At 41.7% G+C, this 16,184-nt stretch overlaps 1 protein-coding gene across 5 annotated transcripts in view; it reads left to right on the forward strand.

The window, feature by feature from the left end:
* CFAP61 (cilia and flagella associated protein 61) overlaps positions 1–16,184 on the forward strand; it is a 293,467-nt gene that overhangs the window by 19,693 nt on the left and 257,590 nt on the right. For 4 of the 5 annotated variants that reach the window (XM_011225478.3, XM_034641778.1, XM_034641779.1 and 1 more), the window contains 2 exons: positions 159–285; positions 14,810–14,942. In XM_011225478.3, the coding sequence (XP_011223780.1) occupies positions 159–285; positions 14,810–14,942 (260 nt within the window). The remainder of the gene's footprint in view (positions 1–158; positions 286–14,809; positions 14,943–16,184) is intronic. The other variant, XM_034641781.1, reaches the window with a different exon arrangement.

Raw genomic sequence — 16,184 nt, forward strand, 5'->3', positions numbered from 1 at the left:
GGAATGGGAATAAGAAGGGTCTCTGGGTCCTAAATGTATCATGTGCCTGTTTGATAACAATTAAAATACAACTTAGAATGGAAGTTACATTTTGTTCTGAAGTCCGAAAATTATTCCTTGGTAAAATGAGGCCACATTTCTTTGTCTCCGTGATTTAGGCTCGACTCTCATAACTGTGTTTGAGCAAGTGGGGAGCATTCCGAATCTGACGTATGATAAGGACTTTGCTGTGCATATATGTCACAGGCACAACCATTACCCTCAGCTGCATATCCGCAATGCCAGGTAAGGCTGGAGCAGTGCCTTTTCTGACCTCAGGTTTACCCCAACACTTAGCTTACAAAGAGTCACTAAATTGCCAGTTCTTACTGCGAGTGATTATAGCTTGGATTAAATTATTTTATAATGCCCATAAGTATTACTTCATTTGGAGATATTTACAGTTCCCCTTGCTGACGTAATTTACAAGACTAAATATCTGATGAGACTCATTTGGTGCTATGTGCCCAGCACAGTTGTACATTTACTACTTAACGGGTTTCTGAAAACACAATCCTTGGCCCCACACTGGGTGAAATAACTTTCAAATAGCCTTAAAAATAAATCCGCCTTTTTAGTTTTCCCAATAAACCCCACCTATTTCCTGACATTGACCCCAAAGAGGAATTTTGGAACTTGAAAGTCTTTACCTAAAGTCAATGGGCCCAATGACATGCCCCAAAGTTCAGCTGCCTTAAGGAGATGGCTCTGGCAGATTCTGTTTTCCAAAAATGGCTGCAACACCATCTTCCATCCTGCAAGCTGTCCCACAAGGTGATCTTGGGAGATCATTGTGCTGGAGAGGCCACATGTTGGCCCTGGGGTTGACAGCCCCAGCATGGCTCCCGCTGACAGTCAGCATAGACTGCCAGCCATATGAATGAGCCATTGTGGACATCCAGCCAAGGACAGCCCCCATGTATCTGGAGCCCAGCTGACATGTGACTGCAGCCACAGGAGAGACCCCAAGCAAAGACTGACCAACTGAGTCCTTCCAGATTTCTGACTCACAAAATTGTGAACAAAATAAAAGGGCTTTTTTGAAATAAAAGTGCATCTGAAATCATTTTACAAGGGTGGTTGATTGGTTTTATCAGTGAAGAATAAATTGTGTCTTTTGGGGTCAACTGTTGCCAAGAATACTGAATTTATTTAGAAAGTATTAAATTTAAAATTTGAAAAAGTGAGAGCCTACTATTTACCAGGCATGTAGTATTATGGCATAGTTGTTGAGAATTTGCAACGATGGCATGAGATCTAGATTCTGATCTTGATTCGACTACTCACCAGATGGGTTAACTTAAAAAAGGAACTTGGCCTTTTCAGGCCTCAGTTTTCTCCTTGTCAGTGGGTATTTGGACATTGTCTACTGCATGGGATCCTTGCAATGATTGGATGAGCTGATGGATGTACTAAGTAGTTTGCACACTTCCAGTCACATGGAAGTGCCCAAGGAAATGAAATATTATTAATATTAAGTTAAATAGGGGCACCTGGGTGCCTCCGTTGGTTAAGTGTCTGCCTTCGGCTCAGGTCAGGATCCCAGAGTCCTGGGATTGAGCCCCGCATCAGGCTCCCCGCTGAGCAGGGAGCCTGCATCTTCTTCTCTCTGCCCCCCACCCCAACTCATGCTTTCTTTCTTTTTTTTTTTTAAGTATGGTTTATTTATTTATTTATTTTTATAATAATTTTTTATTATGTTATGTTAGTCACCATACAGTATATCCTTAGTTTTTGATGTAGTGTTCCATGATTTATTATTTGCATGTAATACCCCAGTGTACCATGCAATATGTGCCCTCCTTAATACCCATCACCGGTCTATCCCAATCCCCCACCCCCCTTCCCCTCTGAAGCCCTCAGTTTGTTTCCCAGAGTCCATAGTCTCTCATGGTTCATTCCCCCTTCTGTTTACCCCCCTTCATTCTTCCCTTCCTTCTCCTACCGATCTTCCTGCTATTTCTTATGTTCCATAAGTGAGTGAAACCATATGATAATTGTCTTTCTCTGCTTGACTTATTTTACTTAGCATAATCTCCTCCAGTCCCGTCCATGTTGCTGCAAATGTTGGGTAATCGTTCTTTCTGATGGCTGAGTAATATTCCATTGTATATATGGACCACCTCTTCTTAATCCAGTCATCTGTTGAAGGGCATCTCGGCTCCTTCCACAATTTAGCTATTGTGGACAATGCTGCTATGAACATTGGGGTGCATATGGCCCTTCTCTTCACTCCGTCTGTATCTTTGGGGTAAATACCCAGTAGTGCAATTGCTGGATCATAGGGTAGCTCTGTTTTTAACTTTTTAAGGGACCTCCACACTGTTTTCCAAAGTGGCTGTACCAACTTGCATTCCTACCAACAGTGTAAGAAGGATCCCTTCTCCACATCCTCCAACATGCTTTCTCAGTATCTCTCTCTCTCTCTTTCTCTAAAGTAAATAAATAAAACCTTTAAAAAACTATTAAATTAAATGGGGAAGACAGACCCAGCTACAATAAACTATAATGCTGGGTGGCTTAGAAAAGTAAAGAACAGAGAAGGATGAAGACAGCTTCCTACAGAACCTCTGTGCCCACCCCCTCCCCCAAATGTAAATATCCATCAACAAGTAAGTGTTTACATTTACAAACTTTGTGATACTTCTCAGCAATGAAATGCAATGAACTTATAGACACAGTAGGGCTGATCAATCTCAGCTCATGCTGAGTGAAAGAAGGCAGGCATAGAAACAAAGACCATATACTATTGACTCCTCTTGTGTGATGAGCAAACGGCTAATCTGTAGAGATAGAGAACAGATGAGTGGTTGTCTCTGGTGGAGGGAAGAGTGCAACTGGGAGGAACATGCTGGAATTCTGGGCCAAAGGCAGTGCTCTGTATATTGATTGGGGAGCATGCAGTTGCCAAAGCTCACCCAACTTAATACCTGTGCATTTTACTGTATGTTACTATGCCTCAATTTAAAAAATAATTTAAAATAAGGTTTTACAGAGAAGGTAGCCTCTGAACCCAGTCAGAAAGGATGAGCCAGAGTTTAGTAAGAGGGAGAGACTGGGCAAAGCTGTGGAGGAGGAAATCACCTGGAATGTCTATTAGCAGGCAGTAGGCAAGTGTGGCTGCTGTTCAAGGTGTGGAGAGGAAGAGCAGGTCACTACATGGCAAAGGAAGAATTATAATGAGAAGGCTTTATCCTGGAGCCAGCAGGGAGCACTGATGAAAGGCGTGTTATGGGCTGGGTGTGAAAGATAACTTACTTTTCATGTGGTTAGTGGATTATAAGGCAGGAGCACAGAACAGTCTGGCCAAGAAACGATGATCCTAGCTGGAATTCAGGCAGTGACAAGTCAAAGAGATCCAGTTGGGGGGTGGGGTGGGGAGCGGTGCATGGATGCAAGGAAATGTTTGAGGGGGAAAGTGCAGTTTGGTTGCCAACTGGATGGAGAAGTCGAAGGAAGTGAACAAGTTAATGGTGACTTGGGTTTTCAAGTATGGGGGTGTTGGTGGGTTCATTAGCTGAGAGTAGAAATAATAACATTAGATGGAGAGGTGGGAGGTGGAAATACAGGTTCTCTCATGAATGAGGAGGTCATGAAAATAAAGGAGATTGTCTAGTTGAGGAGGAGATTTTAAAGTGAAAAAGTAGAGGTCTAGGCAGAATTTTGAAAGGTAAAAATGAGCTGTTAATGATAATAAGGTGGAAAACTAGAAGAGAGGGAGAGGGGTCTTAGAGAAGTCAGACTCTTAAGTCTGGCAAATAATGCAGGGAAATCAAATAATTTGAGTATAAAGAAGAGGCCTTTGGATTTAGAAATTTAAAAATATACAGATGAGTTGAATAAAACTGATGAACTTCTAGCCAAACTGACCAAGAAAAAAGAGAAGACAAATTACCAATATCAGAAATGAAAAAGGTGATATCATTACAGATCTTACAGACATAAAAGGATAAGGGCTCTGTAAATTCAACAATTTAGATGAAATGGGCCAATTCTTGAAAAAACACGATCTGCCAAAACTCATTTAAGGAAAAAAATGATAATAACTTGGAGAATTCTGTTATCTTTTAAAGAAAAGTCAAATGAACTTTGGGTGAGAGGGAGGGTGGCTGCCTGCCCTGACACTGGCCTCTCCCCCGGTCTCCAGCCCTAACCCTGCCCCATCCTGATTTGCTTCTCTCCTTTTTCTCTTGTCCTCATGGCTCTGAGCTCTGTCTTCCCAGGGTCTGGGGCTCAGCTTTCTGTGAAGCTCATCCCTTTGGCTCCTCTCTATCAACAGTGGCCACTTAGTCCCCAGTGCCCTACCTCCAGCCTGTTAGTTTGGAGTCTGGTCTTGTCCCTCCTTGAAGGGCAGAGTTGGGTTTTGGAAAGCACGTTGCAACAAGCTGAATAAATAAGAGGCAAGGAAGTGAAGGCAAGGGAATATCCACTGGTCTTTAGAGAAGTTTGGTGATGAAAGAAAGCAAAGAGAAGAAGGCAGGTGATGAACGCTACTCAAACAATGTAAAGTGGTTCCATCTTTACTGTCCACATAGAGTATTTGCTTTGCATTCTGAGATCCAGCTGGCATGTGTCTGAAGAAAGATTACCAAGGAGTAAAAGAAATTGATACAAATTATCCACCTAATTTAGGAAAAGAGAGAAGAAAATTCCTTGTAGAAAACTATTTTTCTTTACTTTTTTTAAAATTCATAGCTAAATACTCACATTATAATTGTCTTTATAAGACTCCTTTGGTCAGGATACAAATGCTAATACAAGCCAAATGCATTCTGAAGAAAAGGAATTCTGTGAGTGAAATATATTTTTTAAATAATATTTTTAATGGATTCTCTCACACCTTTCAAATCCTCCTTCCTGATTTATGACAATTCTTTTGTGAGTATCAGCACAGGAAAATAGGTCCTCCCTGCCCTTTAGGAAATTACAGTCTTTAAAGAAGTTTTATTGTAGAAGTATTCACAAGTAGGCAGTTTCTTTATTATGTTAGGAGAAATTTACATAAATTAATTGCTTAGGATCTTGTAAGTAGTCTAATAATTGCCAAACTTTTGTCTTCATTTGATTTAAAAATCTTTCATTTTATTCTGCCACTTGCTAATTAGCTTGGGGGATGGGTTCATTTAATAAAATGAATTGTATTTTCAAATTGGAACAATTTTTAAAATAAAATTACTCATTGCAGTCTTCTATGTGAGTATGTAACTACACACACGTGTAGGATATGTGTATTCTCTCTTTGTCTTTTTGTCTGTATGTAGTAAAGATCATAGGTTCAGTTAATTGTATTTTTCATTTAATATAACAGTTCATCATCCTTCCAGATCAGTTTTATTCTTTTTAATGGCTGCATGGTATTTCAACATATGGCTCTAATAGTCATTTAATTATTCCTTATTTATGGAAATTTGTCCTCATTTTTTTCCTATAACAAGTAGTACTATGGCCTTGTACGTATATCTTCAGGTACTTTTTTTTTTTTTTCCTGTAGTATAGGTTCCAGAAGTGGAGTTTCTGGGTAAGAGTACATTAAATAACAAGATTTAAAAATAGATGCTATCAAATTATTCAACCAAAATATTCATAGCAATGTATATTCTAACGAGTGGAGTCTAGTTCTTTATACTTCACCAATGCTGGATGTTTTCAGTTATTAAAACTGTTTCCAATCTGTTAGGTCAAGCCAATATCTTGTTATTTTAAATTGTATTTATCTAAATATTTGTGGATTTGAGTGCTGTTTTACAGGATTCGCCTGAAATAAAATAGTTGAATTTAAAATAAATTTCCAGTTTAGAAATTATCTGGATAGATGATTAAATGTATGTGTACAAAGTAGACGATTTTAGGGGGTAGGGTAGATAGGAATAGCAGGTGGGGGAGGCACATTTCCAAAAGTATTTTCTTGACTTTTTTTTTTCACTCTTACTAGGTCACCAGTCTATTTTAAGAGGATATAAGTCAGGAACAGTCAGATGGGAGAGACGTACAGGGCAAGGTGTGGGGAAAGGGGCAGAGCTTCCGTGCCCTATCCAGGTGGGCCATTCTCCCCAAATCTCCATGTGTTCACCAACCCAGAAGCTCTGTATTTTCTTAAAGTATGTAGGCAGTATACCAAATCTGGATCTTGGCAATTGTCATTTTCTTGAGGAATTTTAAAGGTTAAGTACTTTCAGCATAGATATTTGGCAAGACGTTATTGTATTATTATCTATTATTGTAATAGATAATCCTGTAGAATTAGTTAGATAATTCTATATAATCTGTTATTGTAATAGAAAGTGGTGTATAATTCTAATACTGAAACTGACATGTACAGAGGCAGCTTATCTAAAAATGACCTATTTCTTTCACTTTTAGTAAGGCGACATCTTTGCTAATCTACTCACTGATGCCCCACTTGGCATTCAGGTTGTAGGTTGCTCGAGAACAGGTGTAGACTGTGCCCAGCCCAGTGTTGGCTCCTAGTAAGCATGTGGTAAACTGACGGTTTTGAATTAGTTTCTCTACTTCCTACTTCCCATCCCAGCCCTTCCTTCCTTTCCTCCTTTGCCCTTGAAAACTTTAGAGTTACGGACTATAACCTTCAAGGAGACAAGGCTGTCCCAGCCTGAACTAAACCTTCCTGATTCCTGGCCCTGAGGTCTTGCCTCTTCAACCTCTGATGGTGAAATGTCCTGCTTGCCCAGCCTACAGGAAATCTGCAAGTAGCAAGCCACAAGAAGAGTACAGTCCTGATGGCAAGGAGATGACAGTGGGTACTTTGTAAGGAGGTAGGGGCATTTATAAAAAGACAATTGAGCATACAGTAGTGAATTCCTGAGAGAATGGTGACGTTATGACAATTGATGGTTTTCTCTTGGAAGGTGAAGAGAGTATGACACATTTTAAGAAGCCCTCTGTCCAAAATGTTCACGTTCAAGTTTTGATACTAGCAGGTATAGAATTTCAGGTAGCCAGAAAGTCCGCTTGTGTAGATCATCTCCCTTCCTTAAGGATGCAGGAAAAAAGATTTTTCAGGTCAGATGAGCATGGCTGTGCATCCTCTTAGGCTGCTTCTTTTCTCTTATTTCCCCCACATTGATTTTTTGACATCTGTCTTATCAATAGTTACTTGCACTGATAATTAACAGTGAAGACACAGTTCTTAAAACACTAGACCAGACAAAGGTTTGGGATGTAATTAGCCTTCCCCTGTTTACCTGGCAACATGTTCAGAACCAGGGAATTAACACTGGAACACCCAGTCCCAGTTCTTTGATTTATCCATGTGGAAAATTGTGCTGTAATCTGCCCCTCCACTTAGACACGAATATTAAAATTACTGTTCTGTATTTTGCATAATATTTGAAATAAAGCATAGCTGCTTCTGGCTTGATGAATACTCGGTGGATTTGAGGTGTTCTCAGACTGAGAAACCATAGGAATAGTCTTTCTGGGGGAAAATCTACCTTTTTCGAGTCTTTTGTGGGAGTGGGGGAGGACTCACCAGGAAAGGATTATGTGCTGTCAGTCAGTGTTGTGAAATAACTAAAATGGAGTGCTGCTTTTCTGCCGATAATAAAGGTTAACCAGATTGCATCAACGTTATTGCTATGTAAAATAGATGAAAGACAATTTAGGGCTTTAAAGCATAAGATTGGTGGTTTTTAAACATGAAATTTTCACCTTTTAAAGCAATTATTTTTATTAAGCATTTGACAGCCTCATGCTTTTTTGGAACTCACTTGAAGTGTTGGACTTCTGAGCAATTTCAAATAAATGAATGTTCTGATGCTTAAGTTAGAATCCTAAAGCATTCAAAAAGAAGGGATAGTGCAATTAGGAGCTTCACCATTGCTCTTCTTGAGTCCTGGTAAGTGACCCAGCCAATAAAATCTGGTTAACAATCCAGCTGGAGTGTCGGCGTGCCAAGATGGACTTTTGGATCAGATCCTAGTGGTATAAATGGCAGAGGCCTGCTACTGGCCTTGCACGTGCTTTGAAGTCATTTAGGGTTTAAAATCCTCCATCATTTTAAAAATCATGACATTTTTCAAGGAGTAGAACCTAAATGGTTCCAAAATCCATCTTCAAGTTTTAAAGTGGAATATGTGGTTGAGAAATGATGGATTTGATTTTCTTAAAGAAGACCACTAGAGGTCACAAGAGATCTTGGAAAGAAAAAGGTGCTTTGTTTTATGCATCTGAAGAAAAAGATTGACTCTAGGTTCTCCTACCTCAGGTTGAAACAGTAAAAGGTTGTTTTAACCCAAACACACTGCTTTCTTTAGGACTACCACTAAATTAGATGCTTTGTGAGTTTTTTCCTTCATTCACTGATTTCTTACAGCACAGGCACACACACTCTCAGACTTAAAGAAATACAATATTTAGGCATTTAAAGTAACATCAGAATCACTTTTTCAACAGTACATGTTTAAGTATAGCTAATGAAATGCAAATCCTCTCTGGATGTGGAAAATACCATCAGACAGGAGAAGAGAGGCCGAGCCAATACTCTGAATGCAAAGGTGGCTCGCCCCTGCTGCTGCTGTCATTCCAGTCCTTAAGTGTGAACTTTCCATCTGTGAATTCGCAATGCTTTCTTTGCTGGCAAGGAAACAATGTGCATTTCCCACCCTGGAGGGAAGCTAGCCTGTGGATTTTCCTCTAGGATTGTAATTATACAGAGGAGTGGTCAGGATGCTGAAGCTTTGAAGCAATCTGAGGGCCTCCCTGTCACCAAGAGACCATGCCAGTCAGCTGGGAAAGTTCTGTGGGTTCCAGGCGTCATGATATTCTTTGAAAGCCCAGCTAACTGACCTAGTGAAAATGATGAGACCATGTCCCGCCAGGAAGCAAGGGAGAGCCATCCCGTTCCTGTCATCCTCCACCTTGCCTTCCCCTGGGGTTAGAGGACACCCACACCCCAAGAGATGTGTTGATTTCCTCATGCTTTGGATTCTACTCCCATTTTCATCTGGTGCATTTGTCAGAGTCTGATAGACATTTAGGTACCTGAGCAATCAACCAGTCTTTACGGGATGGACCTCTTATTTCCTGAAAACAAGGTAAAATAAAATATTCTGTAATTGAATTACATTAACAAGCACATTGTTGCCTTCTCCAAGCCACTTCCTGAATGGAAGATATAAAAGAATGTTGCTTTTCACCCAGAAAAGTGGTATCGTTCCCATTGTACTTTACGTTGATGAACTATAACCTGACATAGGTGGACACACGGCTGCACTATGCCGAACGAATTCACATAGAGTCGCTGCTCTGCTGTCCCAGAGGCAGGCAGCGCTCATCACCTCCAAGTGCTCGAATTGGAACATTTTACTGGATGAATTGCTTTTTGTAGCTGGGGTGTTTTGTTTCTGTGGGGCCGGACTTTGTCATATGCCATTTGAGACTCTGCAAGGCTGATGTCATACTTTATCATTAGCACTGGGGCTGATGCAAGATCGTAAATTATCGATTGCCCCAAGGAATGCATTTGGCAGAACAAGTTCCAGTGTCCATTTTGGGGAAGAGCTGAACGGAGAGACTCTTTAGAACTCCGCAGTTTGGAGATTTTCTTGTTATTTTTCCCAGCAGAATTAGTAGTATGGTGTGATTATGGATAACTTTGTTAGTAGGCTGCAGGGAGCTCATGATTAGGTGTACGGCCTTGGGTCTCTCTGAGCCTTTATTTCGTTTTTTTATATCCATGGAGTATTATTTTTGTGTTCATCCTATGTAGATAAAAGCCTATGGTACACAGTCGATTTTGGAGTTTTCTATATGATAGGTGTCTCGATTCACTTAAAAGGACTAGGATATTGAATTATTTTCCCATTATTTACAACAGTAATCTCTCTTAATATCAATGTGGAGTTTTGTTTTTGGCAAAGTGTTTGAAAATGGATTTCTTTTAGAATCTAAGCTCCCCTCTGTTAACAGCACCCTTTTGGCAGGTTAAGTGGGGAAGTGGTTTCTGGAATGCAGTGGATGCTCTAGGCTCTTTGAGAGAGGTCCTGAGTGCTGGGGGTGGGGAGGAGCCAGTCAGAGGGGGTTTCCAGGTGGTGTGGGATGTGGCAGGGGAATGTGAAATCTCCCCAGAGCAAGTGCTGCAGAGGGCTTACTGCCTGCAGAGTCCCTTGTATCACTACATTGTACCCTCCCTGTTGTCCTTGTCCCTGCCTGTTTAGTAGATGAGAAACCAAGGCTTAGCACTGAAGTGCCTGGGCAGGTTTCTCAGTCAGTACAGGGTTGTGGGCTCCCCTCAGGCCACATGTCCCTCACCTGGAAAACGGGCTTAGTAATGGCACCCCTCAGAGCTGTCAGTGCATGTGCGATACCCACATATCCTGGGGATGGGAAGGGCCCCGCCCACGTTGGCATCACTGTTGCTCCTGTGCTATGGCCTACAGGGTACGCAGGTGTCAAAGGTCAACAAAGCCAGACTGGTTAAAGTGGTAAGGACAGATTTTAAACGGTTATAACTATTACAATAGGGAAAAGCGTGTAGTGTGAACTGAACTAAACTTTGGTTTGTACAGAGGTGACTGGGCCTTTAAAAGAGAAAATGAGGGAATTGGGAGGGGGCGAGGAGAGTCTCAGTAGAGTCAGGGGAAGGAAAAATTACAAGACGTGGGAAGTGGGGTTATTCCTTGTAAAACCCATTTGAGTTTGGTAGCTGGAGCTTATTGAAGTTAGGCTCCTGCCCTCCCCAGAGACTGGGAGGCAGGGGCCCCACCCTCAGGTGTTGGCTGGAACAAATAGGAAATTCTTTCCGCAGCCTTGCTTTCTCAGGAAGGAACTTCAAGGGGGGCTGGGGTCATCCTCAGGTGTGGCCTTGAGCTCAGAGAAAGTATGTGGGTGTTTGTTCAAGTCTTTATAGGCCGAAGTTGAAGTCTAGTTGAGAAGAGGGTTCAGATTGTCTTGGTTAACCTTTGTTACAGAGAAGCACAGGACTCTGTCTCTGTCCCCAAAGAGCATATTCCTTGGTTGGCAACATGCTGTTCTTTGACATTAATACAAAAGCGGACAATAGATAACCAGTTTTGACCCTGTCATTAGGTTCCTGGGAAAGGAAACTGGGAAGATGAACCACTAGAGGGTATGGAGGGGAGGGGAAGTGAGCCTTTAAGGATGCCAGAATTTGGAATAAGTGAGGGAGTCACAGTGCTGGATTAGGGACGGAGACAGAAGGAGGGAAGATGGTGAGGTCCCTTTTTACGGACAATGAGTAGATCAGCTGGTGTTATTGTTGGTCATAATGATGGAAAGAGGCTTTAAAAATGAGGCTAAGGGCTCTGGGTTCATCCCAGAAATAGTGGGAGCTAGCAAAAGTTTTTGAGTAAGGAAGTGAGATAAAGAAAGCAGAGTTTTAAACAGATTAGTGATAGTGGACAGAATAGGAAAGTTTATACCTACAGTGGCAGTGGGGAACCAGTACAATGATTCAAGCGTCTGTAGTGATAACCTCTTCCTCTCCATGCATTGATTATAAACGTTCTTCAGTTTTTATTGACCCTTCCTACCTAAGCAGTAGTAATAACAGTAGCACGTCACACATTATTATCTCACCATTTAATTTACTGTCTTTATGACAAAGAGAAAACTCTGGCACAGAGAGGTTAAGTGATTTGCCCAAGGTCACAGTAAATCCAGACTTAGGCGTTCTGGCTTCCAGCCCAGGCTTTCACCACTACACTGTCTCATTTATTCTCCAATCTTTTCAAAAGAGCACTGCAAGCCTTCAATGCATTTATGTGGAGCTTTGGTATGCCCAGCCAGAGGTGGCCACTGGTAGCTCTCACAGTGCTTGTGTATACACAGAAGTAGATGGGCAGGTAGTCAAAGACTACTTTAAAAAATTAGTGTGGGGCTGAAATAGCTTGTGAAATGGCTATGGTGTCAGAGTACAGTCCCGCCCATCCTGAAGACAGAGTTGGTGTTTGTTTCTGGCTCCATGTTTAAATGTTTTTATTTAGTTAGTCATTATTATTAAAATAATGTGTAATGTGTAACACATTGTAATGAACACACAGTGTTACATTAGTTTCAGGTGTACAATTAGTGATGCAGCAATTCTGTACATGACTCAGTTCTGGCTCCACGTTTTAGACTCATCACTAGAGAATCCCTCTGATGTTCTGGCATGTGGAACGAGACGGTTGGTGATGAGATCATTGCCAGGTTGATAGTATAGTATAACAAGCAAATATCCTGGTTGCCTAGACTAGGGCCCTCTACTGTCTCTCCTTCCAGAGACTGTTGACAAGAGGTTAAGAATAAGGTTCAACCTGAGGAGTTATGTTTAAGCCCCCTGGTTGTCATCTTCTCTTTGTTTTTTCCTTCTTGTACCATGCTCTGTTGGCTAGCTTTCTCCTGCATCTGAGGTTTTATATTGCAGAAATCTAGTTTTTCAAATATGTACTTCTTCCATCAAGATGATGCTTCCATCAAGATGCTTATTGCTGTTGAAAAACCAACATCATTCCAACAGATGAGTCTCTGTCACCAGAAGTAAAGGTTTCATCATGGATACAGGGTAGAGATTTTCATCCAGAGTGCATGGAGTTGTCTGCTTTAAAGCATTTAGATGTGGAGAGTAGAGCTGTGGCAGGAAGGACGGAATCTGATCCAGGAATTGTGGCAGAGCTGGGTAGATGAGCCCATGGTGTTGACCTTTGGCCCTTGTGCCAAAGTCTCCTCTCAACTGTTTTGCTTGTGCTCATGCTTCCTGCTGCCCATTTTCAAAAGGAATGTCAAAGTAATTTTTTGAAGTAAATTTTTGAAGTGTGTTGTTGGCTTAGTGTAGTATGTGATGGCAGGGTCTAAACTGACCTGAGTTCATAGCATGCTCTGCTGCCAGCTATTTCTGTCATCTCAGTTGGAGCATTTCATCATTCCTATGAGCCTTGCTCTCCTCCATCGACAGAGTGAAGATGGCAATGCCTACCTCCTGGGGTTGCTATGAGAAGTATAGCAACAGAGATAAACTGGATAAGGTCCTGAGCTTTATATACACATGATTCACTCAGATGAACCTACTATTAGTGTCAAAGAGAATATATTTGAAGATCAAATAGGTGGATGCCTGGGTGGCCCAGATGGTTAAGTGTCTGCCTTCAGCTCAGGTCATGATCTCCAGGTCCTGGGATCAAGCCCCACATCAGGTTCCCTGCTCAGTGGAAGTCTGCTTCTCTCTCTCTCTCTGTCTCTCCCCACTCTCCCTCTGCCTCTCCCCTGCTTGTACTCTCTCCCTCTCAAATGAATAAATAAAATCTTAAAGAACAAAGATCATCAGGATGATGAAGATGGTCTAGTAATGAAGTAAAGGGAAGAAGAGATAGAAGTTAGTAGCCAAATCAGATATATTACAGGGAAGCAAAAAGGTAGAATATTTTAATAAGAAAAGTATCAGGAATTAAGTATACAAACATCCTAGACAGGTAAATAGATATAATATAAGCAAGAGTATACTAAATATAAATATAACCAAGAGTATACTAAAAAGAAGAAAAGACTGTTAATGGAGTCCAAGGGTCAGCATCACTGTGCTACCATAAGCCTGGTTCTTGGTACTCCCTCTCCTCCCACACTGGTTGTCAAGGTCACTGTACAGAGTCCTGAGAATGGAAATTCTCGGGATGGTGAGACATTCTCATTGGTGAATGTCTCCAAGATGGTGAGCAGAGCTTCATTATTTTTAAACCAGCATTTCCCCCTTTATGGGAGATGTGGAGATGTCTCAAGGAGTAAAGGGTAAACTTCTGTCCAAGATGGCGATATGGGAAGACCCTGAACACACCCCGTCCATGGACACACCAAATCAGTGCTATTTCAGAACAATTCCTCCTGAAGAAGAACTGAGGCCTGACTGAACAGCTTCTGACCAGCACAACAAATGGTAGAGGGATCACAGAGAACGGCAAGAGAGACAGAGACACAGGAATGAAGGGAACCTCCACCCTGGATGCTGTGAACTTCAGTGAGCAGGGATAGTACCCGGGACCATAAGCAGACCTGTCTGTCCTGGGCCACAGAAAAAAAGCCTTAGTTTAAAAGGGCAAGTAGGATAAAAAGGAACCAGCCCTAGAACCCTGCCAAATGACAGGGGAGCTGCTGGAACTTTCTCTGAGTCAGAAGGGCTGGCGAGCACCATGGTTTCTGTTCTCCACCCACCTTGATAGGAATAAAGGGTACCACAGGCCAGTGTTGGATAAATGCATAAACAAGGTTAAATATTCCTTATGCTAGTACTTCTCAGTCTTTAATACATAACTGTGTCACTCCAGAAGGCACCTATACTAGGAAATTGTCTTTAGACAGTGGAATTCTTTTGGGGGAGGAAACGGATGCTGAGGGCAATGTCATAGAAGTAGTGTTCTTGAAATGTTTGGGAAAAGTTGTCCCCAGCTTTTTGTCCTTTGTCTCATGACAAATGCTGCCCTACATTCCATATCCAAATATGCTGGGATTTTCTATCCCCAGGTCCCTTGACATAGCTCTCTGCCCTTCTCTTCATTCAGGTTCCACCTCAGATGTCCTTCCTCAGAGAGGTCTTCCCTGACCACTTGACCCTGTCACTCTCCATCCTAGAGCACTTACCACTATTTGAAATGTTTGAAGTAATATATTTGCTATATTGTCATTGTGTTTCTCCTATTTGAATGCCGCATCATGCCATCAACATGTTGCTGTGTCCCCAGCATTTAGAACAGGCTCTGGCACATAGTAGGTGCTCCACTGAAGGAAGGAACACTGAACTTAATTAAGCCTTTGCATTAAACAGGGTAGAAGATCATGATGATCTCATGCCGATATTTTTGCGCCATGACACACTTCTGAAGGAAACTTACGGCGAGTACTTCCTGGCTGAACTAGTAGAGGCCCAAGACGAAGAGAATCATGCTGTCGTGTGTGAGGTTAGTGATTGATCCACCTGGGGACGTGCTTAGTGAGAAAAATGAAAGAAATAAGTGACATTGCCCAGCTCCCCGGAGCTGCCATCGCTCCCTGCTTCCTCAGGCACTTCCAGGTGGCGTGCCAGGCCCGCTTCTGAGCAGTGACGTCACCCTCCTTCCCTGTGTGACCTAGCTTTAGGTTTGTAGGTTTTTGTGAGGTGCTTCCAGATACCAGGCTGCTGTGGACTCTGTGCCCTGCCCCTGAAGGTAGGGATGGAATTTAGGGTGAGAGAGAGAGAGAGATTCTTGAGGGTGTCTGGGGGGATTTCTGAGACCCCAGGATCCCAGAGGGCAGAGAACCCAGACTAGCGTCCTGCTGGCACGTGGAATTTGTTTGACTTGGAAAATAATTCTTTTTAACTTTTTGTTTTAATGAAATCTCACACTTATAGAAAACTTCTAGGTACCAAAATTCCCTAAATGGTAACATTTTACCACATTTGCTTTATCATTCTCTTTGCTTGCTTTTTCTCTCTCTATATTTATCTATTTTTATATGTAAACATATATATTTATATTACTTATAACATAAATGTATTTATACCATAATATAGATATTATACATATATGTATTATTTTAGAACTATTTATATTTTTTTCTGAATCATTTAAGAGTAAGTTGTGGATGTTGCGCCTTTACCACTAAATACTTCAGTGTGTATTTCCTAAAAACAAGAATGTTCTCTGATGTAACTGCAGTACAGTGATCAGGTGGAGCAGTTATGATTCCTGCTGTCCTACTGTCTAATCTAACAGATCTTATTCCGGTTGTACTGACAGTCCTTTATAGCAGAAGTAAATCCACATCATCTGTTGCGCTCAGGTGCCCTGTGTCTTCAGTCTCCTGTAATCAGAACACCTCCCCAGTGTGTCTTTGTTTTTCATGACAATGACCATTTTGAAGAGCACAGGTCAGTTATGTTGTGCAGCATCTCTCAGTTTGGACTTGTCCATTGTTTTCTCATGATTTGATTTAGGTTATAGATGATTAAGTTTTGTTGTATTAGCTAGCATTTCCAAATTAGGAAAGTATACATAACAATTGGAATTTCTGGCTTCTCTAGAAAAACCAGAAGGCCTGCTCTTGGGCCCCAGTGAGTTGGAGCTTTGGAGCAGCTGCTGCTGTAGACAGTGCAGGTGCCCTCGAGCCCATCACCATTCCCCCTGTGCTCTGGGGGTTCATGACCCTCCTTTGGCCATCTT

This window comes from Ailuropoda melanoleuca, chromosome 13 (assembly GCF_002007445.2).
Source record: "Ailuropoda melanoleuca isolate Jingjing chromosome 13, ASM200744v2, whole genome shotgun sequence".
NCBI classification, from domain to species: Eukaryota; Metazoa; Chordata; class Mammalia; order Carnivora; family Ursidae; genus Ailuropoda; species Ailuropoda melanoleuca.